At 44.2% G+C, this 27305-nt stretch overlaps 3 protein-coding genes across 9 annotated transcripts in view; 2 read left to right on the top strand and 1 right to left on the bottom strand.

Annotated features, from left to right (window-relative positions):
- LOC149349646 (eukaryotic translation initiation factor 2-alpha kinase 3-like) overlaps positions 1 to 3573 on the top strand; it is a 73998-nt gene extending 70425 nt beyond the window's left edge. Inside the window, exon 19 of the mRNA XM_089578686.1 lies at positions 2055 to 3573. Coding sequence (XP_089434812.1) covers positions 2055 to 2228 — 174 coding nt within the window. The 3' untranslated portion in view covers positions 2229 to 3573. The remainder of the gene's footprint in view (positions 1 to 2054) is intronic.
- A 4604-nt stretch (positions 3574 to 8177) lies between these two features.
- On the bottom strand, positions 8178 to 10884 carry LOC149349645 (protein D2-like). Its single transcript, XM_089578685.1, has 5 exons — positions 10826 to 10884; positions 9930 to 10023; positions 9501 to 9621; positions 9305 to 9442; positions 8178 to 9212 (listed from the first exon to the last, which is right to left on the bottom strand). The coding sequence occupies exons 2-5, from the start codon at positions 9996 to 9998 to the stop codon at positions 8995 to 8997; spliced, it is 546 nt and encodes a 181-aa protein (XP_089434811.1). The 5' UTR covers positions 9999 to 10023; positions 10826 to 10884; the 3' UTR covers positions 8178 to 8994.
- Positions 10845 to 27305, top strand: part of trbd (ubiquitin thioesterase trabid) — a 57731-nt gene continuing 41270 nt past the window's right edge. Inside the window, exons 1-3 of one of the 7 annotated variants that reach the window (XM_089578679.1) lie at positions 10845 to 10984; positions 11797 to 12120; positions 22536 to 22715. In XM_089578679.1, the coding sequence (XP_089434805.1) occupies positions 11977 to 12120; positions 22536 to 22715 (324 nt within the window). In that variant the 5' untranslated portion in view covers positions 10845 to 10984; positions 11797 to 11976. Of the gene's footprint in view, positions 10985 to 11050; positions 11210 to 11230; positions 11391 to 11796; positions 12121 to 22535; positions 22716 to 27305 lie in introns of those variants that run through there. The other 6 variants (XM_089578683.1, XM_089578678.1, XM_089578681.1 and 3 more) reach the window with 6 other exon arrangements.

Below are 27305 nucleotides of genomic sequence, written 5' to 3'. Positions count from 1 at the left end.
GGAACAGCGCAACTGCTTTTAAAAAGGAGAAAGGAATGACCAGCAGTGCGCTAGTCGGCATCTGAAAGTAGCGTGGTGCTGGGCTTGGACGACCAGCGAATGTGCAGGCCCACAGCTGCCGTAGCCATCAGCTAGCATCGAAGCTGAGAAATAGAAACTTTGCTCCAGGCTATTTTTTTGGCCTGGTGACAGGGGCCCTCCTGTCGTCGTCACGCCTGCCGTTAAGTGCATTTAAGAGGTGTGCGGGTTACAGTGTGCCTTGCAATAGCCTGGATCTTTTTACGATCGCTTGTCCTGCTGTGACACCTTGACTCGTTCCTTTGAGAGCCGCATGCAAAGTTCTGCAAGTGGGCTTTCCCTCATATCACAGTTGACCAAATTTAGCTGGTGGAGCTTACACTATGAAAGTTATGAAGGTGGCAAGACTAATGCCATGGGTGTGGGTGCTAAGTATGTAACACATTATGGAAGGATCAAAGAAAGCACAGCGTGCTTTCTCGTTTAAGATTGCTTGAAACGGGTGGTCAGCCATCTTGTTCACATCAATGTCATATGTGGGTAAGACCACTTGCGGAATTTCGCACGAGGTCAAGCATAGCAGCATCCGAATACATTCAGTCCACGCGATAAACACTGGAGAAGAGAGCGAAGAGGATGCATTTGTATTGTTTTCCTGGCAACTGAACTTGATTGTCCAATAATTTGCCTAGATATTGTAGTTTTCACATGGTCTAATTTATGAAAGTTGGCACGGCATACGATTTCTGGTGAATATTTGAAAATTTTATAATATTCGGAAATTCAGCAGCAGACAGTGCAGCAGACAATGCAGCAGACAATGCAGCAGACAATGCAGCAGACAAGGAAGTAACATGGTGTGCTGTGTTCCAGGCTGGTTTCCATTGTTGCCGATGTCACAACTAAATCGCGACGAAATGGCATTATCTTCAGACTCGCTGCCGTTCGGGTCATCGATAAAATTGATCGCAGTCAAAGCGGAGTCCTGAGATTTGCTATGTTTTAGTGCGCGCATCGCACATGCAGAGGCTGCCAAGTGACTTTGGCACTGCCACGTCTTAGGAGTGCGTTCAAAAAATGCTGCCTTGCAGGAAAAAGAACTACATCGAAAACAAAATTTTATTCATCTAATTACAAGCTAGATGACTCAATGTGCCCGTAAGCAGCACAGAAGGCTCCGAGGTCGGGCGGCAAAGTCGTCCTTAGCGGGCAATGAGTGCGGTACCAAGTCTTCGCAGTGCATTAAAAAAATGCTGCCTCACGGAAAAATAGAAAATTACATCAGAAACGAAACTTCCGTTCATTGAATACAAGCTAGGCACACACAGTGTGGTCATAAGTAATCGAAAGGTTCCAAAATCGGAGTGCGAAATCATTGTTAGCAGGCTAATGATCCTCAATGGGTGCAGTAAGGAAAGAGTTGATATATAGTATCCACACTCCCTTGAAGTAAAATGCTTGCTTGGGCTGAACATATTGAATTCTATGAGCACCAGCATGCATATTGCTAGTGCTTAGACACTGTTTGTTTAGTTAATACTAGTTGTGCATTTCCCAAGACTGACTGCATGTGGTAGTGCATGACTTATGCTGGTGCATAAAAGAAAAATATCGGCTTATTGAACCCCACACAACTCTTGTTTTGGAAAGTCATCTTGAGCTATTTAGGCAAACTCCGTGACCTCGAGTTAAGCAGTTCGCTTTGGTTATTGTGTTTGATGGTTCACATCAATGAAGGAAAAGGTCTGTGAAGATAAGGAATGGCACCCAGTAGACATCTTTACTCACCGCATGGAGCAGCGGATGCTGACAAGTAGTTTTGCTGTTGGTGGAAAAAGTTATGCTAAAAAGAATTCAATACTTACAAGATTTGAGTTCCAGCAGTTCTGGATCATGCGAGGTTGATCACTGCAGCTTGAAAAGTAAAAATTCCTGCGTCTCGAAAGTGTGGCTTCTTTGTATGCAACATCCCTTGCACCTTGCATGTTATTTTTACACAGCCGTTTCTATAACGATCAAACTGTTTGAATTTGCAGTGCAAGCTCATTGAGCAGCTTCTCAGCCATGACAGTGAAAAGCGGCCATCTGCTCGAGATATTAGGCAGCATGCCCTCTTCCGACCATTCCAGCCAAGTGATGAAATCGCCCATCTGGCCAGGCTACGTCGCCGGAACCTTTCTCATCGGCAGTCGTCTTCTCTGTCCGAGTAGCGACGGCTTCCATTCATGTCATTCAAACATTCCTTTATGCATCAAACTGATACTCGCCATCTGTACAGCCAACCATCTGACTGTTTTCTTTGAGTTAACTTCTAAAGTGCTTCAGTTTTTCATATTTCACAGTGATGGCCACATTGTTTGTCTTGCCACTCAAGCGTTTTTTTTTTTTTTGTTAGGGACCAGCATCAGAAAACAAGGGAGTGATGCTATATCATACACAGCTTTCTCCTCAGATGCGTCAATACAGTTGAACCCAGATGTATCGAATTCAGATATTTCGAATTATTGGCTAAACAGAACACACAGATTATTCCCTTTAAAATCCTGTGTAGAAGTATAGAAAAGGCACGCAGTATATTGGACTTCAATTTTGCTGGTCATTTGATATATTGAACTACACGCTGTGCCTCTGAAAGTGGCGCTTCTTCTAGCGCTGCCGAGCACTTCGCAAGTGGTGGCTGGTCCGCTGCTCAGCCTTGGGCACCTACTGGCAGCGTTAGCACTGTGGAACCATGTCACGAAGTAAAATGTGCTAGAGGGTGGCCTTCGCTCTCTTGAACTCAATTTCCATGCCACATTACTGTCGTGCGGTGAAGCCAACCCAACTAAAGCCTAACCCTAGTGATGGCTTTGGCAGGTAGAAGCAACTGTACATTAATTTTAATGAGCAATTATTCTGTTTGTAGTGTACTGGTAACAGGATCAGACATCTTTTGATAAGCAGTAGCCAGTTCAAAAGAACCATCTATTGCGTCTTCTATTCGAGTCCGATTAGGCTTATCAATGCCTAACGAGTGGTGTGCTGCCAGCAGGTCGGCGGCCAGCACGTCGCTGCAAGAAGCGCATAATTAATGTGGGTGCTTTGTATTCTTGCTTCTAGGTTAGATATAAGCTTATCCATTGCCATTTCTTATATATAGAATTTTCAATAAGTCAAGCTGTTTCGCGATCCCGTTTGAGTTCGGCATATCCGGGTTCGACTGTAGATAATCAGTTCGTTCTTGTGTTGGACCAATACTAAAAGTGCGCTCATCTGTTTTGTTTTTTTTTGTTATGGTGCTGTTGAAATAGCACGCCTTTGAGAAGAATGTTTAGCCTTGGTAAGTTTGTTGGTACTTGGGAATATCTGCATTTTTCTACCTGTGGTCTGAGGTAAAAGTGGGGACCTTAATAGTACACGCAAGGAAATGCTTTAACAAGCATTTTTATGTAAATACTATGTTGTCTTCTTTTATTTTCATGCAGCAGAGCTGGCTGTGCTTTGCTGATTGTATATTTATAGTTCTGTACAGGTCTGTACATATGTAAATAAAAGCCTGGTATTCATGATGCCACACCATGTGTGGTTTTCTTTGCTGTTGGAATTTACTTGGTTGTCAGTACATTTGCTGTTAGTCTTGGAAATAAACTGCAGCACCACTTAGTGGAAAGTGCTTCAAGTGTTTTCTCTGTATGAGAGTACATATCAGTGCTTCCTTCCATTATATATTAGGATTTGTCAGTATAATTTCGTTGTTGCTAGGATGTGTTGGTACATAAAACATACTGCATGCATGTCTGCACACTGCTTGGCACACTGGATGTACCCCTTTGCCAGAAGTCACCGAGCAACAGGTTCTTGCTTCTCAACCGCATAACGGAGCCTTTACGGCACCACTAAAGACTGAAAGGCGTCAGAAGGTGAGGACAAGAGTTCACCGTACTTTACACAGATTCAGGGCTGCCACAAGTGCTTCGCTACGTGGCTAAGAAACAAACCACCATTGCCCGGTTACCTTTGGCAAAGACTGCACATAAGCTTGAGTGGTGAACGGTGTTGTGCCTCAAATGGAGGTCAGCCTCGTAGCATTTGGTACAAAGAACGCAACTTCATAGCAGGTAGTTTTCTAATTAAATTTTGGCACTATACGTATATGCTAAGTATGGCAGGCAGTTTGATTTAACTGGAAAATCTGTTACTTGTCTATACAAATAATGAAAAAAGCTCTGGGACACAGTGCTTGAAATATACTTATTATTCATTATTCGCAATTTGAGCATTAGCGTTTAAAATCTGGGCTGGACACGATACTTGAAAAAAGTATCCGATACTGCCCTCAAAAATAGTATTTCTGATGCCGATACAAGATGCCGTACCAAAATTGATTTCTAATGCAGATACTCGACACTGTACCGTCAATACTTTGACACACCACTGAAATCGCCAATATTAATAAAGCTGGTAATATGATTTGCCTAGTTAAAAATTTCTGCATGGTTTCCAAATATTTAGTGTATATGATTACCCAATCAGTATAGCGCACTGTATTTGAAAGGGTTTAAACGAATCCAAGTGTGTGGATTTCTTGAAGCTCCACTGTCGCCGCAACCATGGGACGTTGAAACGATTACTTTAATTCCATAAGCAGCCTGGCAAGATTTTTTTTCAAAGCCAATGTTCTTCATGCAAACCAGTCTCCAAGCAGTTGTCTATATGAATACACTTGAAACTGTTTCTGATGCTTATTGTTTGTTACTGCAGTATTTAACATTGGCTCCTTTTCCCTGTGCTTAAAATGTACAAACTCCATGTGCTTGTGAAGGCCGAACAGTTATTTCACCAGTACAATGTATACAGACGTTAAAAGCTAGAAGGAAAACAACGAACAATAAAATGGCTAAAAGTTTTAATAAGGCGAAACACAACTTGCTAATCTCTGTTATTTAGATGTTTTTTTAATTAACGGCATCAAGTAACCACATTTCTTCAAACCGCTGGCCAGAAAGAGCGCCATGATGCGGTTGTGCTTTAACCGAAGCAATTGAAGAAAGCCCATCTACAGGAGCCAGACAAGCATATTGCTGTGTTGTATTTTGTGAAAGGTGTCTTTTATCGATGGATCAGAGTGAAGCATAGCCATATCGACTCAGGATCCTTGACGTATAGTTAAGATACTCGGGTTTCACTAGCGCCTCTTGAGAACTGCGGCTTGTAGTAGCTTGATCCTCCAAAAGAAAGGAATGCATCAGCTGATACATTTAATGCTTCAGGCGCTGATGGCCCTATTGGCCCGTGTGTAGATAAGTGCATGACCTTTACCATGGTTACAATGTAAAAATTTTCTGTAAGCTTTGGAGCATGAAGGCGAAAGTCTTTCATTGTCTGTTTGCAACCACTGCAACTTTAAACGGGTCAAGGGGTCTTGTTTCTACCAGACTGGTTAGCCTGTCTCCTCGTCCCTTCCACCATTGAGTGTGCAGAAGCGCAATATACACTTCATCGATCCAGGGACTCCGGAACTTTTTTGAAGCAGGGGGCAAGACTTTTGAGTTTTTGTTATTTATTCCTGCTTTTATTTGCATATGAAATTTCTCTTTATATTTTTATAATTTTGCACTATTCCAAGGTGTATTTGTTAATGCATATGAAATTATTTGAAATCGGCATCTTTATTATATTTTTATTATTTTGCAATATTTCAAGGTGTACTTGTTAATGCATATAAAATTAACTGAAATCGGCATCTTTATTATGTTTTTATTTTGCACAATTCCGAGGTGTATTTGTTAATGCATATAAAATTAACTGAAAAGCTTTATAAAAATATACAAGCGAGGAGTGATTGGCTGCATTGAAAATTCTTGCGAATAGTCTGTTTCAACTCTGCTGTAATCATGCTCTTGAACAAGGGTCAGGCTATAAACTTCTGTTTGGGATATGACTGGCTTAGGTTACTGAAACGAAATGCTTTACGACTGGCTATGAAGCCAACTAGCGGAGCCCCACCGTGCTTTATCCTAGAATTGAAGCGTTTGTCAGAAATCTGAGTGGAAGCAACAGTAGACCCGGGGGGGGGGGGGGGGGGGATGTTTGGGCGATGACCCCCCCCCCCCCCCCCCCTGTGCGCCCTGTGCATCCCTGCTGCCAGACGATGAATTTGGGAAGATGACTGACCGGGCCAACAGCACTGGCGTTGTCTTTTCCCTTTTTTTCAGTGTGCTACAGCCTGAGTGAGCGCTGCCGGCTCAGAGTCTGACCCACGGCAGCCTCAAAATCGGTGGTAACTTCCTTTTTTTTCTTAATATTGGGTATTGTTAAAATACATGATGCTCTAAAAATGTATTTTTCATACTGGTACTCTGACACTTTCGCTTTTGGCAAGCGACACATAATACCGATACACAAAAAAATAGCACTGAGAATACATCTATCTTTTATACTGCCCGTGCCGGTTTAGACTACCATTAATACTAATGTTTACAGTAATGTTATTTTAATGCAACACAAACAATTATAAAATAGTTCTGTTTGGTGATACCTGGGCATTGCAATTATGAGTAAATCAGTGCCTACCTTTCATATGTTATATTCGTTTTCATATTGGTTTGGTTTGGTTTGGTTTATGGGGTTTAACGTCCCAAAGCGACTAAGGCTATGAGAGACGCCGTAGTGGAGGGCTCCGGAAATTTCGACCACCTGGGGTTCTTTAATGTGCACTGACATCGCACAGTACACGGGCCTCTAGAATTTCTCCTCCAAAGAAATTCTAGCCGCCGCGGCCGGGATCGAACCCGCGTCTTTTGGGTCAGCAGCCGAGCACCATAGCCGCTGAGCCGTTTTCATATTGCGGGCCAATCCTTTGAAATATTGGCGAGTCTTGATATTAGAAAATTGCAGATTACTTCAAAAAAATAAAATTCTTGAATCCGACTACCTTCCAAACAATCCTGCTTTTATATGCTTGAGGAACTGCAGTGGTACTGTATAGTAAAGCAAGCTGCCACACAAAGGCACTGACAAGAGTTCAGTCCATGCATGGTCGGTGAGCAAGTGAGACATCAATTGCATGACCAACATGGAGGTTGTGTCGATATCCTGGTGGGTTGCGCAAGTGTATGGGTATGCGCACTGGCATTTGGTTTGGTAGCAAAGGTGCTGTGCAAGAAGTCGGAGGACGGGATGCAAGGTCGGTGTTGCAATATACCTAGCTAAATAATGGCAACATGAGGAGATGTAGGGGAACTGGTAAATGCAGGAACAGGTCTATTCTACGCGTTTTGCGTGAAAATGGCTGACAGACCTAGTAGCGTACGATATGTGTATGATGCGGCATGTTATCGGTTGCACTGAAGCGATTGTGACGACCGTCTCCCCACACTGAAGGAAGGCAAGTGGCGACAAAAGGCAGCGGGCATGGTAAAGGTCCTTCAGGCGCTATCTGTGGTGTTCTCAGTGGGCAGCATGCTTCTCAAGGGTGCATAGTGCTGGGACCAGCATTCTGGGTCATTCATGGTCTTATTTTTACATGAGTGAAGGCATGTGCCTTTTTATTTCCTGAAAGTCCTAGGTAATGACATACTCATAAAATATGAGCGAGTTTGTTCAAATGATCATGCAGGCTGCACCTACTTCTACGAAGCCAGCTTCCATGGCTTTTAAGATAATAGTGGTAGGTTTAGGAGTAACTGCCTGTATCCATGTGCACTAGAAGTCTGCTGGACATTATCCAAGTGGTACTCTTAAGTGCCTGTTTACCTGTGTAGCGCATTTTCATCTTAACCCCATTTTTTTTTATATAAATGGTACGAAAATGGTCATTTAGTACCCATTCTGCAATCTGCGCAAACCAAAACGCTTTGAACAAGCTCTACTCGCCTTGAACCAGATGTATTACGCCAGAAAACACACAAGCTGGACTCGTCGGGGCTTACAAGCCTGGCTTATTCAAGTCCGCCAAGGGGTTAACAACGGTACCCTGAAAAGTCTGCTACTCAAGCAAGAAGATCCCACTCATATTAGCGATGAACACATCTACACTGTGGACCACGTGTGCCTAGGTACTGTCATCATCCTCAAAGGGAAAATGGCGCGTACCGTCAGGTGGCAATGAAAAAGTTGATCTCTTCTCTTTAGGATGGTTTCGCCAACAGTGCAAGTGCTTTCAAAAAAAAAGAATGAAGTCCAGCATAAACTGTGTTTATTAGGCAATGCCGAAAAGCATTCCTTAGCCCAAGGTGAACACACACACACAAAAAAATGCTGCATTACACAAAAGGAAGTTGCCATTTGACTGACCCTCTGAATGCATGCCCCCGAGCAAACTTGCACAGTGCACACTTATTTTTGATAATAGCTGCACGGATTTACCGCAGGCACGCACTCATCAATGCTTTACTCTAGTCATGTCAGCGCAATGTGACCATCAACACAAGCCTGTACATGTGCAGCACTGGCAATGTGCACACAGCCAACATATATATGATGGCAACAGGCCATGCACTTACAGCTGTGCTGCCAAGCTGACTTCAGCATTTTCTACTGGGAAGGAGAACCATAGTGCAAGCATTCTGGTCATTTGGGCATGTTCACAGCAAAATTCTGCACAATGCACTGTAGGCAACAAACGTTGAGCATGCATTCATGTGTCCTGCTCTATCACAGCAGAATTCTGCACAGTGCAGTTGCTAACAGATGCACGCAAAAACCTTCTACACTTAAGTGAAAAATTTAGACATGTTTCCACCACTGTAATGAACCATACTCGAGGTATTAATAAGGGTAGTGTATGTAGAAAAGCGAAAGAGGCTTGGGGATAATCAAGGAAGGAGTTTAAGACCAACATAAATTCTGCTTTATTCAGAGCATGCCAGAGCACAGTAAAGTGCTTGAGCTCAAAGAGGGGGCTAAGCAACAGAAAGCAAAGAAAAAGAAATGAACAGCGCAGTTAGGACAGACAGGAAAGGGCAAACCCCACAGGCCAATCAGTGCACTTTGATCTCAGTTGCCGCTCAGCTGCTCATAGAGCTTGGGCACATAGTCATCCCATTCTGCCTGGTAGAAGTTTGCAGCAATTGGCTCTCCCAGCTGATACTTCTTGGCAAAGTCACGGATCTTGAAGCCACCTCGGTGATCTCCAGAGCGGTTTGTGAGGCGCTTTTCATCACAGGAAAGCTTTCCAGGCTGCTTGTAAACCACAAAAACATACCGATGGAGACCTGCAACAAAACCACAAAAACAGTAAGCAAGTATATTTTTGGCACTTGGAGTTTCTTGCAAGCAAACAAACAGCCTAAATGCATAGTCTCACCTGTTCCTTTTGGAGGTCCTGAACCAACGTACTGAGACAGAGTCTCTCCATCTGAGACTTTGCAGCCAGGAATGTTTACCACAAGCCAGTGATGCCACTCCCGATACTTCGGTGTTTGCCGGCTTGGAGCATCGGGGTCTGCATCAGCATAGGACACATTTGAATTTGGCACTGCATTTAACACAGCGAAACCTACCAGTCATGCAGAGCGTGTAAAGGGCGCCAGCGTCCGCCGGGTAAGAAACCTTTGGTGGACACTGGACTTGCGTCGGCGTCAGAGTATTGCCCATGTTGACTGACACGCCATTGTAGGTCACCTGAGAAGAAAAATTACGGAGCCATGTCAGACAAGGAACTGGTGCTGATAATCACCAAAACTCCCAGACTTCTCGCTGCCCTCCCAGGGCACTCACTCGCAAAGCACGTTACGCTGGGGGCCTGAGCCATAACGGGCTAGAGAGTGGGAGAGTCAACTAGCGTTTTTTACTTTGAAGCAGATGAAGTGAACGCCGACGATGTTAGCATGACGTGCATTAATAGCTGTAAAAATGTTTGCACGGAACCAGCGGCTGCTAAAAAGCCGCTATGAAGTCGTGAGAACTGCACACAAAATAAGGCTAGTTACCTCAACGGTATCTTTCGGGACCGTGTCGATCACGTCCGGAACAACTTGGTTCTCCTCCATCTTCGTCATCCCGGTGCCCTTCTGAAGGTACACACTACGAGGGAAGAAACGAATGTCGACAGCCAAAGGCACTATTATCAGACCGAACTTTGACCGCACATTACCCGGCGGTAGTTCAAGCACCCAGACAGACCGCGCCTCGGTACACTCAACAAGCACCATTTATAGACGACGAGATACAAGCCCAAAAGCACTTTTGTCTTTCACAAACATTTACTAATTATTGCTCAAATTTTGCACAACAATACAAATTTGCATTCCGCGTCCAATTGTTACATTTGTCTACAACGAACAGGAATTTTAGGCTCGCTGCAGCAATTTCGATGGATTGCCTAAAAAAAAAAAACAAAGCTAATCACTAGAGAGCGAACGTCTACAAGGTGTTTTTTAAAGGCGGGCGCCCAGTTGTGCCAGACTCATGGATAACAACAAGAGTAAATAAAAGTCTTTATCACAGCTTAGGCTTATTAGGACGTAAACAAGAAGCCGGTACCACGTTGTTTTGGTGGCCTTGGGGAGGTATCACGAATCCACGATTCGTACCCATGCTTTCGAGAAACAACTAAGAATTCCGTCTAGTGGCAGAATCTGTGCGCACGGGATGCAGACAGTAAATGCAACCAGCTAAGAATACATTCTTTTCCTCCGGGCCGGTGTGGGTAGGCATCGGTGGTAGCCTTCAGATTAAGAATATCTGCTCTGTTTACAATTCCGATACCAAAATAGACACCATCATCAGACGCGGTATGTCTATGTGGCCTTCAAGAGCTTTTTTTGCAGCGTTCAGTCACCTTTTCTACTTTAAAGAAATGCATCTGACGGACAATGCACAATACCTGCTCTGTTGAAGCAAACGGCGAAGCGACGATGAAAACCCGGATGCAGATGCTGCTCTCTGGGAAGAGGTCAAAGAAGCGCCGAGAGGGGCGAACTCAAAGATTGCTCGCGAACAGACAGCTCGAAGCATCTTTAATTTTTTAGTGCCAGAATCGCAGGTACGCTTTTTTTTACGCAAAAGTAGCAAAGAGCTTGAGCGTTTGCACCCGGATAGACCGTTCGCAACAAGGTCAGCGTTTTAACGCCATCTGTGGCGTGGAGTCGGAGCTTACTGAAAACAAACATGGCAGCTATTTGGCCGTAGAAAGAGAAAAAAATGTTTTGTATTAGTTAAACAGATCATTGCGTTGGCCTCTAATGTCCCTCTACCTTGCCGTCAAAAGGTATTCACGCTTCTGCTAGCACTGCTAGCATTAGGAGGAATTGGTGGTTATCTATTTATAATGTGGTCTTAAGTCTGCACGATGCTCGCGGATGCTCAGAGAAGTAGCTTGTTAAGCCTAATCATTTTGCTATGACGAGTGTAAAACAGCCCTCTAGGGGATCGACTCTTACCTAACTGGGGTGAGTGGAATTCTATTTGAAATGCCTTTTCTGCTCCACGGACGAAGGACTGTTCTTAGAAGTTATTGCTTTTGCAGTAGCTCACCAAGGGCACTACTGTAGATCACTTTCTGAAGGTAATGTGGGTATGATTTGACTGAAACAACTTTTACTTGGATTAACAATTTTGACTTTAATTTATGGACTTTAATTTATGGTTATAATTAAGAACTGCCTGCAGGTTAATAACCTTTCATGCCAACACATCGTTATTCAATCGCTAGAGTGGACTAGTCATGTAGGAGTGAAGTTTTGAAAAGATATCTCAGTTCGTGTGCCTATGCAGGCGATGAATGACCTCGTCATTGATTACATTGTGTTTCGAAAATGCAAAAAGACGTTACTGGGCTGCCTGCCGTTTCCTCAGTAACTGGACCACTGCCTGACAGCTGCGGATGCGAGCGGAAAGCCGAAACCAGCGTGCTCAGGTACCCGACGACTCGCGTCCGGTCGTACGTTTCCCAGGCTGGTGTCCCACTGCTAGCAGAGGCGGCCGGCAGATGCTGTTGAAGAGCTGGCCGCGACACGTGCTGGGCCCGGCGGAGTCATGAGTCGGCAAGGTTGCAAGTGGACTTGCCAGCACTGCACGTATGAGAACTGGCCAAAGGCATTGCGTTGTGTCATCTGCCAAAACCCTCGACCCACTCTGATTGAAGAGGAAGCGTCTAGTGAGGAACGTGACATTTACAAGGTTAGTCAAATGGCCGCTTTTCGCAAATTGCTTGCTTGTGTGTGCTAGTGTATCATTCTTGCGGCATTTCCTGGAAGAGGTTTAGTCCTGAAGTTTGTATACTTTGTAAGTCATTGTTTTGTTTCATCAGAAAAAAAAAAAAAATGCATGTGGTATACACTTAGCAGAGATCCCTGTCATGAGCCCCCTTTCAATGGTCCGACGTTAGTAGGGACCCATTACTGCAGGTTCTTTGTGAATAATACAGCTCACTAGATTTTGTGAACGGCCAGTGTGGCGACAAATGTAGCACTGTGTAGCATTTGTCAAGCTGAGCTCAGTGATCCGTCGTATTTCATTGACTTGCACAGGTGGCAATGTACTTTACAAAAAGGCTTTCTGTGTTGAAGCATTATGGGAATAACCAGCTATCTCACCATAAGATCCCAGCCATTGAAATGGCACAACAAGTTATTTTCCTGGCATTTTAGTGGCTAGCACCAAGTTGCTGTACTCAAGTGTTCTCTGAATGGTTGTTTCTACGCGCTGACAGCAGGGTGCACCCTTCTGTCAGCACGTTCGGTGCTTTGTACATAATTGTGTACATTATGAATTTTGAGAGTTTTTTCTGGGAGCATGCAACAACCACTGGTTTCTTTGTTTCAGATGAATTCAGTACTCCTGTATCCTAAATGTGGTGCTTTTTTATGGCAGCTGGTGAATGCAGAAAACAATATTCCTCAACACAGTGAGCCTGGTAGCACATCCTTAGCCACTGTCATGCAGGCAGGATTTGTCGCCCATAATATTTTTTTCTGCATTTGTAGCATCGTGTGTGTATCTTCTAATTAACAATATGGATTGTCTGATCCCTCGAGTAATCTTTTGTTTTGGTGTTACAGTTTCTATCCATGTGACACTTTGTAAGAATTTTTTACGTGCCCCTAAAACAATTATTCGTGTTTTTTTGTTGTTAACCAGACTAATTGTCTTGTTTGAGGCCTGGATAAACTACAGTCGATCCTGGATGGATCGAACAGTCGGAACATTCCCTTGAAAATCGCATGTAAAATTATGCCACTGTTGTTTGCTTTTATCGAACTCCTGTTCATTAGAAAATTTTATATATTGAACTGCACCGTGCTGCTTCAAGTGGCACTTATTTTAATGGCATTCCCGTGATCATTTTCATGCGCTGAGGTGGGTCGGCTGCGTGGCCTCGGGCACCTACTGGCTGCACTAGCGTTGTAAAAGCACATTACGAGGTGATCGTGAGTTCTTGAGGGTAACATGCGGTCTCGCACTCATTTTCCACACGACACCGCTGTCATGCAGAAAAGGGAGCTTTCGGTGCGCAACTTGTCATGCAGTGAAGACAAACTGACAAGACTCCTAGCTGCAGCCCTTGCGTTGCAGAACCAACTGTACCTTAATTTTAATTTGAGATTATTCTATTAAAAGTGTATTAGTAACAGGATTAGACCTTTTATTATAGGCAGTGGCTAGTTCCAAGCACCGTCTGGTGTGGTTTCAATACGAGAGCTGGTTAATCCTAGCGACGCGCTGCGAGTGGTGCATTGCCAGCACGCCGATGGGCTTGTCACTAGAAGCAGCGTATCACTAGCATGAGTGCAGTGTATTGTAGCTTCTAGTTTACAGATAGTTATCTACTGCCATTTTTTATGTAGTAGGTTATCGATATATAGAACTGTCGATACATTGAACAGTTTCGTGATTCCCTTTGAGTGCGATATGTCTCGGATTGAAATAAGGTGCTCTGCTAGTGAGCCGAAAAACCCAGGTTCAGTCCCGGCCACGGCGGCTGCGTTTCGTTGGAGGTGAAACACAAAAGTGCCGTGGTGCTGTGCAATATCAGTGCATGTTAAAGAACTCGAGGGAAGTTAAATTAAACCTGAGCTGTCCACTGCAGCGCCCCGCATAGCCCATGCGCCGCTTCGATATGATGAACCCCACAATTCTCAAAAATTTCTAAAGAGAAATGGCATGTGGCAAGTGGTGTTCCCATGCGGTGAACCTGCCAGAACTCTCCCCCCTTCTTCGCGTTGGCAGCTGGGAGCTTCTTTTTTGTTTCTTTTATTCGAGATGTTTGCCATTAGTCATAATTAAAAAGGGAGAGAAAGTTATAAGAAGGAGTGTAAACAAGCCTCGCTTAAAAATGGCAAAAGTTCACGATAAAGCAATTATTGTGAGTCCACTTGCGACAGTCGTCTGCAACGTCCCATCGTAGGCCTACCTTCCTTAGGAAGCGTCGTCTCACGGAGGCTGTAGCCGGGCGAGTCCACAGCAAGTGTTTTTCGTCATACTGGTCTGGCTCAGGGACACTTTTCAGTCACTTCGAAACGTTTGTCACGCCACCGATGACGCACAGAAGGAGCCAGAGCCACTCCTGCACGAATCCGGTGCACAGATACCTCCTCCTCTCGAGTGAGACTCCGGGGGCAGCTGGGAGCTGAGAGGGGCATCACTATTAGCAAGCAAACCGCCATCTAAAAGTAGAGGGTGCTGTAGAGTATGAGCTGCAATGTTGCCAGACAGGTGAATAAAATGCCACTATCCATGAGACCCCTGCCAAGGAGGTCATGTGTGCTCTCCTTCCTGCTGGCAGAGCCCATGTCAGCATACTTCATCTCGAAGGCATGACATTTCCGTCGCGTTATGCATGGTCATTCTTGCTTAAATAGCATTGTCATCTTCAACTTGATCGTTGCAGTAGATGGCATTATAAAAGTTAAAGCAAAAAAACGCTATCTGCCCTTGTGCCATAACATCAGATAACATTGTCATTTTAAACGTAAAAGCCAGTTGTCAGCATAAGCTTCATATGCGTAACGCATGAAAAGTGTATCACATGAACTACTAGGCTAATGCAGTGCGCCTATGTTTACTTGAGTGTGCACATCCAAGCTGACTGGACAGTTGTGCCATAAACTGTCACTTCTGAGAACTAACACATCCTGCCTTTTATCCTGCAGTAATCAGTAGACCAACTGCATCAATTGCCTGTGGTGAATGCTTTCCACTTGTGGTACATGTCCCATACTCCTTTTCTCCCTTCTACTGCAGAACCTTTTAAATTTGCATTCATCTGCAAAAATGTCCATCTTGCATGCGATGCTCATTTTGGGCCAACTTATGCCTTTACACGGAGGCGGTGTGGTTGAAAGCTGATCTGTCATATTCATGTAACCATAGCTATAGTCGTTAAGTTTTGTGACAGTGTTTAGTACTGTTTGTTTTTGTTTGATTACCATGCCCATGACAGCAGTGGGAACATTCTAGGCTGAATTAGATAATTTTATGTAACCATTCTCAGTATGTCTTAATGACTGTGATTCCCAACAGTAACATCAGCTGTTTCACAAGTTCTTTTGGGTCCACTTATCTCACCTCCCCTATTGGCACCCTCCATCCACCATGTGCCACCTCTGTTAGCCTGCAGTCAGCGCCGCTGCACAACCAGTTCTGTGTCCTTGTCAGGAAAGCTTCCCGCCACCGCTCGTTAACCCATCGATCATCGGTGTTTTCTTCGAGGGAGAGCATCATCAAAGCAGGAAACTTTTTGAAAACTATATTCATCACATGAAAGAGGCTATATCATGTGATTGGGGGGGGTTGTCCGCCTGGTATGTTGTGAGAGCACATATTGACGAGTCAGAACTGTAGTTAATGGTCATAATATTGATTTTTCTGGTGCTAACATGCATTTATACTTTGTTGAGAAGCTATGCAGTTAAGTGGCGTTGACTGCAGCTGCAATGGAGCTGTCGCCGGCACATATGTAAACATGTAGTCGCTCTCAATCATTGAGTGTGATGACATTGTTCTAATGCCTAGTCCGCAAGCTTGCAGGGTGTTTAGACATATTCCAACTCACAAGTTCTGCAAGTACAGCGGGGGAAGGGTAGAAAAAGGCGAAACGTTCGCAGCACGAAGCACAAGAAGCGGAGGCGCAAAGCACTGCGTGAACGGTTTGTCGTGTGCTTTTCTGAACTATTGCCCCTTAGATGACACTGAGGCCGCAGAAGGTGACAACGTGTTCACGCAAAGCTTTAGTTTTCATATGGAATCAAACTCGCGTTGTGTTTGTGTAAATGAGGTACTTCCACAAGGCTTTGACAAAATCAAAATTGGGATACTATAAAATGTAATTACTGTTAAGTGGAAGGTATTTGGATAGAGTGCAATTAAAATGTTTGTTTTTTGCTTCAGTAACTGTTTCTTCAGTTTGGTGATTTTCTTGTACTTTTGCCAGTCTTCAGGCACATTTGGCCGACTCGCTTTCCTATATGCCCTTTTCTTCCTGTTAATGCATCTTTTGACATCACAAGTAAACCATGGGTTGCCTATACATGAAGTTACTGAAGATTTAGGCACACTTGAACCTTCTGTATATTTCAGCTGATCGCAAAATAAGCACCATTTGTGACAAGTTGTATGGTTCGCGAAGCTTGAGTGAAACTCGCCTGCGAAACTTTCCAACATGCGATTCATTTTTTCAGTATCGGCACAGGTTTGAGTATTTGCTTTATTTTTTCTTGTCAGTGCGTGGTGGAGCAAATGTACAATGCATGGTCCTGTGATCACTAATTTCTTTCAGGATTTGAGTATGTGCTAAACTCTAATTGTGTGTCAGGATGAGGTCCAAAGTTTGTTTACCATGAGTGGGTTCATACACTATCTGGGTGAGATGATGATAGTGAAGGCATTGAAGAAAACAGACGTGCTCAGTGTGATTATTCTGGGTGTTAATTGACAACATGCTCCAATCTATGGCTGGATAGTTAAAATCCCTGTATATATTTAGGAAACATCGTGGAAACTTCACGATTTATTCAGTTGCATCATTGAAAAGATCAGTGAATTCAGTTTGGCTATCTGGTGGCCGATAACAGGCACCAATGATGCAATGAATGTGGCAAAAATGGACAGAAACCCAGATTATTTCAAGAGGTGATTTGGTTGGTATAAGTGATGGCTGAAACTGCTGTTTTAGTAGAATGTTGTTGTGGGCTAGTTGGTTCATTCCAGATAAAAGGTTGGGCTGCGCAGATGGGATAGGACAGGTGAAGGGCTGTTTTACTGCGATGAGCACTCGTCCTCCTCTAGACCTGATCCTGTCACGATGGAAAAGTACAAATGCCAGTGGGAACATCAGCTCGCTGCTGCCGATGTCATCTGAAAGCCAGGTTTCCGTGCTGACATAGATATAGGTAGAACACGTGTGCATTATTGTTTTAAAGCTTCAAGCTTATGAAATAAATATACTGTGGAAGTTTGCCAAGAGGCAGATTGTAGCAGGTGTGGTAGTTTTTTGTTGTTTTGCATGCTGTCGTTTAGTGGTTGACTCTGGTGGGGCAGAAATAGGAATAAAACGATCTTAGGCCAAATCCTAGTGATAAATGCCACTCTCATGTGCGAGAAGCCAACAGCCACAGAAACCAAGGAGCACAGGGGATTTTTAATTAATTTATTTTTTTGTGGTGTTGATCAAGTAAGAATATTACTGAATATGTTGTCGCTTAAAGCTAATTGATTAGAAAAGCAGAAGAAAAAACAACCACATGCCGCCGGTGGGATCCGAACCCACGACCTCCGAATTACGCGTCCGGTGCTCTACCTCTGAGCTACGGCGACGGCTGTCAAACCTTCTGCTTTCGGGGGTATTTATGTTTACAAATAACCTAACCTTGAGAGTGTTCATCAGCGCCACCCACGTTCGTAAGCGGCGGACGTGGAACGTCCTGAGTTACCGCTGGTGTGACGTAGAACGCCATCGAACGGCGAGGGTGGAAGCTGTGTGAGAACCCTCTTATGCTTCTTATGGCGTCAAGGCTGCCAGAACCGAGGCCCTCGCTAAGCAATTAAGCAAACAAGGGAAGGGGAATGAGGGGCTCGTTATAAATATGAGAGAAGCCAACAGCCACAGAAACCAAGGAGCACAGGGGATTTTTTAATTAATTTATTGTATCGCACACATTCTCGTTGTGATGCTTCTTGGCGAAATCGCGCAGCTTTTTCCTTTCATCTAGCACTTTAGGCCAGAAATCTTCGTCCGACCAGACCTTAGGCTGCTCGACATCCTTTAGCTCTGGTGCATTGCTCAGAACTTCTGTTTCGGATTTGAAGTTAAGAAATTTAACTATAATTGGTTTATGGTTATCAGAATGGCACTGGCCTTAGTGGGGGGCTCCTTTAGTGTCGCCAGCTTGAATGCCAAGATAAGCGCCCGGATTTGGCGTATCTTTCATGGTAAACTTCAGGAAGACCTTTGATGATCAGATTATTTCTTCGCATGTGGTTGCTCATATCTTCGACAAAATCAGTGAGTTGACGCGGATGTTGACCTTACATTTCTGCACAGTTTCGGTCACGGCTTCAAAGCTGTTCTTGAGCCCCAATACACTGTTCAGACTTTGTCCAATGGAGGACACATGGGCATTTATGTCGTTGATTTGTTAATGCATTTTATTTCAAAAACATTGTTTTGCCGTGGCACTTTTTCAGCAGCATCAGTACATCATCAATCCTAGGGCCAGGATTTGCTTCCACGTTGCCTGCTCAAAGTAAGAGCATTGCTAGACACACAAACAGCAAAAGTGAGGAAGGCCTAGGGCAGAGCTTGAGTAGAAAGCCAGATTCTGCTCTGACATTATAGAAGCAGTGCAGTATTCGGCAAGCCAAAAAAGAATTAATGCGTGCACACGAAAATACCCATTTGAGCTAAAGGACAGTAGTCTGCAGATGCACAGTTGTGGGGATTGGCGGCCACAAGGTTAAAAAACGTTGAATGGACAAAGAATACCTACCTATAATGGCTAACTGTACAAGCTACACAGATGCTGTTCGTGGCTGTGGATCTCAGAGAGGTGATGCTAGGTTGTCTTTTTTGTTTGTCTTTTGATAGACCAGCACAGTGTTTACAAACAAGGCGGTGGTTCGCGACAGGCGTATCCGACGAGGTAAAAATTAGGCCTAGTGCCCGTAGGAATGCATGAAAGCAAACGTTTTCAAAGCAGTTTTTTTGACTTCGCAGTGCGCCTATGATGTCTTTTCATGGAGAACAATCAGATTCATCCTAGGACAGGTTCTGAAGTATGAAGTGTCATTTCGGAGGTGATGTATCTTTAAGACACCTACTCATGGGAGTGACTCCCAGCTGGGGGTGCAGAACAGAACGGGAGCGCAGCCCGTTGACACATGTAAGCAAAACATTCAGAAATATTTTTCCTGTTTCACAGAGTACCGATGGCTCGTGTCTGGCAGCAGTAACTGCAGGCTTTCCCTACCTCATCGAGACCATGTAGCAGTGCTTGATGCGGTACGGACGTTTTCGGCAGCTACGATTACTTTCCTTTTAAATTCAGGCAAGGACTATTTTCGTGGTCCCGATACCATGGGAGGTATGATTGTCCTGGGTGTCATGAGGTCAGGTCAGCGTAGTGACCTGGCATTGAAATCGAAAATACATACCGTTAGATAACCCCCCTCTCGCTCGAAACATAGTGGTAATGGTGCTCAATAATAATGTGAAACCGGAACTGCGGATTTTGGCCGAAAATTGCTTGCATCCGCTTATAATGTGAGGTGTAAATTTGACATGCTAAAATCCGGAAGAAATCCTCCTATGATACGCGGGTTTTTACAGTAGGTGGCACAGTCGGATGCCGGACCCGGAGGTGGCCAGTGTGTCGTCTGTGGTGCCATGTGCTACAGTGCGTAGTTCTCTTTCTTGCGCTTGCCATGGCATTTGAGAACTGATTTTTCAAATAATGCACACAGCAGCATGTTGGACTACACGAAAGAGCTTGCATGATTTTGGGGTAGCACCTAGTTGATAGAGTTTTTGGGGGTATATGCGGCTTCACAACACACATTTGTTGTGGCGTTTTAAAACAGAAGATAGCTTCAAAGTGACGAAGCTTACTTTGTCATACTCTTCTTCAAAGCACTTGCAAACTGTTAATGAAGGGCCGCGTCCATGGGTGCTCTGTCAGATGAGAAATATAATTTAATAAGTTTTGCTTACATGTATTTATCGGTTGCGCAACTGCCTCATACTCCCAGCAGTGGGAGACTCCCATGCACACATTTCGTGGCGTTTTAAAAATGCATCACCTTCAAATGATGCTTCGTACTTTCAGAACTTGTTGTAGGATGAATTTGGTTCTTTTTCACGAAAGGATGACATCGTAGGTGCACTATGAAATTAAGAAGACTGCTTTGAAGTCTTGCTTTTTTGTATTCCTATGGGTGCTAAGCCTACTTTTCACCCCCCAAGTTTTCCCCCAGTTGTCCTAGACAGCGCAGCAGTACCACTGCATCTTGCTTACGTCGCAGATCGGTGTTGGTCTATGTGGTGACGTTGTGTCCTGTTGTGGCCAGTCTGCGTTTCTTTGTGACGGTGCGGGATGATTGCCGATCCTTAGCTGGCACGCTTGGGAGCCAGGTATGATGGCAAGCAGTTCTTCGGTAGGGTGCAGTGATGAAGCAGCAGGGCTTGACTGGCACGAAACAAGGCATGTCGATTTATTACCGGAAAGGATACAGGTTACATATATGCCATTCGTGGCCATGAATCCCAGGGAGGTGATGCCAGGTCATCGTTTTTATAGGGCTGTGGCCGGACTGCATCCCTCCTCAGCTGGCACAATCGGGAGCCAGATAAGATGGTGAGCAGCTCTTCAGCAGGGTGCAACGATAAAGCAGGAGGGCTTGACTGGCACGGGTCAAGGCATGTCGATCTGTAACGGCAAAGAGCACAGGCTACACAGATGCCATTTGTGGCTGTGAATCCCGCTGGTTACATTGGTTACAACACATAATGATGCTGTTTACTTGGTGAAAAGTGGAAAAGGTCAAAATTTCAAAAATTCTGCAGCATGTGCATCTCGTTTGAGCAGCAGCTAGAAGCTTGGCTGCCATCTGATTCTGTGCATTTGATTCTAAATGGTTTTCCTGTGCAACGACATGTTTTTAATGAACATATTTGTTCACTAGCTTGCCTTGGAAGAGCTTTCAGGCCCACTTTCAAAGCCTTTGAAATGTGCAGTGCTGGCTTGATCATCCAGGATAAATGATATAGCCATGTGGCTTGTGGTGGAAGTCGCGTAGATAAGATTCCTTTATTCACTCTGGGACTCAGGTGGGTGGCATTGGCAGCCAACTTGGCATTTTACACTTTTCATGGATTGCTGACCCGAAAGACGCTGGTTCGATCCAGGCCTTGGTGGTTGCATTTCGGTGAAGGCGAAGTGCTAGAGGCTTGTGTACTGTGCGATGCCAATTCACGTTAAAGAACTCCGGGTGGCCGAAATTATGCGGAGCCCTCCACCACGGCGTCCCTCATAGCCTGAGTCGTTTTGGGACGGTAAACCCCATAAAGCAAGCAAATCAAAGCAGTTTGTTTAGGGAAATCCCTAAGGTCATGTAGATTTCAATCAAGAGTGTATTTGGTCATTAGCATCCACCTGACTACAGTCATATGCTACAAAGGGCAGCAGCACGGCTTTCTCAGAATCTGCGCAAATGAAATTCTTTTTTCTGCTGTGAAAGTTCTGAGAAAGCTCTGCATTTTTTCCTTTGTAGCATGTGTGGTTGTGCTCAGGTGGACTCTAATGACTACCTGCCTGTTCCCGTGAGTGGACACGGGAACAGTTCCCGTGAGAGGACACGGGAACAGCTCTTTCGACCAGACGCTCAAACGTTTTCCCTTTAAATTCCAGGCATGGCTTGTATTCCTCATGCCTTGGTTATTGGTCGCCTCCTGTGATGCGGCTTCGTCACCCCTGGCATCGGATTTCGCTCACAGCCTTCAAGCCCCCCCCCTGTGTGCGCTGCGACTGCGGGAACTCACCTTCAAGGAACCTCCCGGATTGACAACGGCATCATCAGCAAAGAAGTATTTAAGAAGCCAGCTCAGCCCCTACCGCTTCAATGGACACGGGAACAGCTATTTCGACCAGACGCTGAAACGTTTTCCCTTCACAATGCAGGCATGGCTTGTATTCCTCGTGCCTTGGTTATCGGTCGCCTCCTGTGATGTGGCTTCGTCACCCCTGGCATTGGCTTTCGCTCACGCCTGCGCAAGTCATGGGATGCTTCCTTCGCTCACAGCCTTCAAGCCCCCCTGTGTGCGCCGCGACTGCAGGAACTCACCTTCAAGGAACCTCCCGGATCGACAACGGCATCATCAGCAAAAAAGTATTTAAGAAGCCAGCTCAGCCCCTACCACTTCAGTGGACACGGGAACAGCTCTTTCGACCAGACGCTCGAACATTTTCCCTTCACAATGCAGGCATGGCTTGTATTCGTCGTGCTTTGGTTATCGGTCGCCTCCTGTGATGCGGCTTCGTCACCCCTGGCATTGGCTTTCGCTCATGCCTGTGCAAGTGATGGGATGCTTCCTTCGCTCACAGCCTTCAAGCCCCCCTGTGTGCGCCGCGACTGCGGGAACTCCCCTTCAAGGAACCTCCCGGATCGACAATGGCATCATCAGCAAAGAAGTATCAAGAAGCCAGCTCAGCCCCTACCGCTTCAGTGGACACGGGAACAGCTCTTTCGACCAGACGCTCGAACGTTTTCCCTTTACAGTGCAGGTTGGTACAAACCTTCCTTTGTACGCGAAGAGAAGTAGTAACGTCTGCTTGATGCTGTTCCCGTGCCCGCGGGTATTGAGCGAAGTTTTCTGTGAATGCTTTTCTGAAGACTCTATGGTTCTGCTGTTGTTACGCACCGGTGACATTGAGAGCAACCCCGGGCCCCGAACCCTGCGCTATGATTCGCCTCTTGACATCGAATCTTTGCCCTCTGATCCCGCAGATCAAGTGAAAGTTATTTTTCAGTTGCTTAAAGATATTCATACGCGGTCTGTGCAAAGTTCTAATACCCAGACAGAACTTGCAGCCAATGTTAAAGCTATTAAAACGGGTCAAAAGAACATCGAAACCAAAATCACGGCTATACAGAATCGTCTAGAAGTTGTAGAAGAGAATTACAAAAAGCTAGAAGAAGTCAGCCATGAAGTTTCCAGCATACAAACTCAAACTGAAGAACTTTCTGAGATAGTCAGCACTTTGCAAACACGAGTAGACGAACATGATGACAGGTCACGATTTAACAACTTAATATTCTACGGCATTCCAGATTCTGACGAGACATGGCAAGAGACAGAAGAAAAACTAACTTCTGCTCTTCACAATTGTCTAGTTGATCCCCTTCTTCCTGATGCACTCGATTGCGTGCATGGCTTGGGAGTTTTCAGGCCGAATAAATGTCGCCCCGCCATTGGTAAATTTTTAAATTGGGAAACAAAAGACGCCATTCTCGCTACACGTGATAGTTTGAAGGACTCGAAAATCACCCTTACTGAAGACTTCTCACCTGCAACAAGAGTCGCTCGTAAAAAGCTTCTTGAATTTGCTAAAAGCCAACCTGGTGCCCCAAAACACAAACTGCGCTACAACAAGTTGTGTATTAGTGATAACTGCTACATGTATGACTCGGCCACGGACGCTATCGTCAACATTCCGACACACAGGGCAGGCTCTGGTTCCACCGCAGCCGATTGCGAACCCAGCACATCCTAGGCACACGTGAGGGGTAGTGGTCGGGTACCTACAGCTTTTGTATTGGTTCTTTTCACTAATGTCAGAAATGTTCTTAACAAATATAACTTGTTATCATCTGCTATCGACACATGTTCTGAAAAAATTATTGCTTTAGCAGAAACCTGGCTAACCGCGCATGTCCGTGATTCTGATATCTTTCTTAACGCTCATCGTTTTGCATTCTTTTGTTGTGATCGTGGAAAGCAGAGAGGTGGAGGCATGCTGTTGGCGATTTCAAATGATATCACTTCGTCATGTGTACATGTTCAGACTTACTTAGAAATGGTATGGGCAGCAATACACTTAATCTCCAGAAAGCCATAATAGGAGTTTGCTATCGCCCACCATCTTCCTCCCCCACCTTCTGCAATGAGCTTCACGATGTCATTAATTCTGTTACTACATGTTTTCCCACATCTTCGATATTTCTACTCGGTGATTTTAATTTTCCCAACATCACATGGAGCTCCGACATCCCCATTTTGTCACCCTACTCGTCTCTAGCCAGTGAATTTTTTGGATGTGTGCTCAGTGTTCTCATTACAGCAAATGTGCACGCAAGCAACAAGACTAACAGCTAATGTTGCCAATACATTAGACTTAATCCTCACTAGTCGACCCGAAATAGTTTCACCTATAACTTATCTGCCTGGCCTTAGCGATCACGCTCTTCTCAACTTTTCCATTAAGTTAACCTGTCCAATATCTAACAAAAAGGTAACAGTGTTACGCAATTATAAACGAGCCAATTTTCAGGCAATAAACACTGAACTATCTTCTTTTATTGCCATTTTTCTTGATGGCTTTGACAATCGTACTGTTGAAGCCAACTGGAAAATGTTTTCGGCCAAAGTAAACCAGCTCACTGAACGGTTCATTCCTCAATGCACCATAATCAACCACGCTAATGCTCCCTGGTATAGCAATCATATCAAGCGCTTATGTAATAAAAAGAATCGACTTCATCGCATCACTAAGTTTTCCCTCACCAGAGAACGTTGGGCTTCGTACTCGGCTGCATCCGAAGCATACGTGCAGGCAATTAAAGACGCAAAGAAACACTTTCATTCGCAGATTCTTCCGTCTATGCTCACAACAAATATCAGAAAATTCTGCCGCGTTATTAATCCCATGACTGATGCAAATATCCTCCTAATCGACTCCTCTGGTGATCCCATTCCTTCAGACCTTGTTGCTACAATTTTTAACCATTCATTTGCTGAGAACTTTTCTGTTACATCTGATGCACACATACCTACAACATATAATCACCACTATGAAACTATGTCGCCTATTTTATTTGATACTTTTGGTGTCATTAAACTTATCGATAATCTCAATCTTCATTCTGCTCCAGGTTGTGATCTTATTAATGCTAAGTTTTTGAAAAACAAAAAAAAAACTTTGAAATTGGGAAGGTGATTCCAGTGTACAAGTCGGGCAGCAAAACATCTCCCCTCGTCTCATCCTTTTAACTAGTACATGCTGCAAAAGGTTCGAACTTATAATTTTTACCAATCTTGTTGATTTTATGGAATCAAACTGCTTCTTCTCATCAGCACAACATGGTTTTCGGAAATTTTATTCATGCGAGACTCAACTAATATGTTTTACACATGCATTACACCGTATCCTTGACCAATCATCACTAGCTGACTGTATATTCTTAGATTTTAGTAAAGCTTTCAACAAGGTATGTCACATACTCCTTTTATTAAAATTAAATAACATTAATATTGACCCTAATCTACTGAAATGGATTGAGTGTTTTCTTCTTAATCGCTCACAGTTTGTAACCGCCAATGGTTTTAATTCCGGTTTTACAGGAGTGCATTCCGGCATTCCCCAAGGCTTTTATTCTTAATCTACATTAACGGTCTTCCGTCTCTTGTTAACTCTCATATCCTCCTTTTTGCTGATGATTGCGTAATTTTCAGAAAAATAACCGAGACAGCTGCCTATTTCAAACTGACCATAGCACTGTAGCTAACTGATGCAATAATTGGTCAATGCAACTAAACATTAAGAAATGCAAAGTCATGCGTGTTTCAAGAAAATCTACTGCCTCGCTTTCGTATTATATTGATAACATGTCTTTAAGAGTTTGTAACATCATATAAATACCTTGACGTTCATATCACATCTAACCTAAGCTGGTCTCTTCATATCGAGCACATAATCAACAATGCTAATCGCATGCTAGGTTACTTACGTCGCCATTTTTTCAACATTCCTTCTTCTGTGAAACTTTTGCTATATAAAACACTAATTCGTTCCAAACTGGAGTATGCATCATCAGTCTGGGCCTCCTTATGGCAGTCATACTACTGCTCTTGAGATGGCTCAGAATAACTCTGCGTGTTTCATCCCCACTAATTACAACCGCACTGCAAGCATAACTACTATGCAGTCTAGCCTTTCTCTTCCATCGCTGTCACTTCGTCGAAAAGTGTCTCGTATCGCATTATTTCACAAGTTGTACCATCATCCTGTACTGCGCGATTGCCTTATCCCATAGCCATTTTATGTATCCCATCGTACTGACCATAATCATAAAGTCGGTTAAGTTTCTTCTAACACCAAATATTTTTTTCAGTCATTCTTGCTGCGTACCTCACGTGACTGGAATCAACTTCCCATAGATATTGCCGGCATAAATAATTACGAGATGTTCCGCGAAGCTATAGCTAACATTGTGTACACAGGTGTTATTTAAATTTGTCTTTTTGCTGTATTTTCTGCTCTTATTCTTGTGTTTTGCCACTCCCCCTCTGTAATGTCTCTGGCCCTGAGGGGTATGATAAATAAATAAATAATTACAGATTTTATTCATCCACCAACACTTTCTTTCATGAAAGTGTTTTCGGTGATGTAGCTCTCAAACGGTTTTTATTAAAATATGAGGCCACTTTTAAATGGCCATTATTTTGACAAAATTCAATTTTTAAAATTTTCTTCCATGAAAATGCCGATTCATTCCTGAATGAACTGCAACAAAAATTGTTTCTAGGTAACTCTGATACAAATATACAGCCAAAGTTGTAATCCCCTGCACATCTCGCGAAACTGAAGCAAAAAGTTTTCCAGCCAAATAAAAACCTAATTCTTTTCAATATTACCGTGCACTATGCCCGTGTGTCTCTCCGTACTTCGCCATTCCCACATCAGAGAACTTGCTCCGCTGGTCCTCTTTTCATGTCAGACCTGCCTTACATGTTCCCAAGATGTCTTCATCAATAAGGTTTATGCTGACTCTGTATATACGTCATATACTCTGATAAAATGGCGATGGCCCGACGTCACCGCGGTAATGTACTCGCACTGTGGGCCCCACTGCCATGCTGACCTTACCAGTTAACGCTAGCAATGTACTGCATTCTCCAGCTCAGAGATTACCGTACCGCGCTGCTCACGGATGCCGACAGCTCCTACTTGCTGCATAAGGGAGCCAGAGCGGCCTGATCTTGGCGGTGTAAAGGTGCGGACTAATGCCCTTCTGATCAGGCCCATCCGTAGCAAAATGTACAATACACCGACTCGGAGCTTGAGTGTAACTAAATGCTCCTTCCCCATTTCTCC

This window comes from Amblyomma mixtum, chromosome 3 (assembly GCF_055824585.1).
Source record: "Amblyomma mixtum isolate Tamu chromosome 3, ASM5582458v1, whole genome shotgun sequence".
NCBI classification, from domain to species: domain Eukaryota; kingdom Metazoa; phylum Arthropoda; class Arachnida; order Ixodida; family Ixodidae; genus Amblyomma; species Amblyomma mixtum.
The sequence above is the reverse complement of the archived record's forward strand: the minus strand, read 5'-3'. Positions and strand labels throughout refer to the sequence as shown.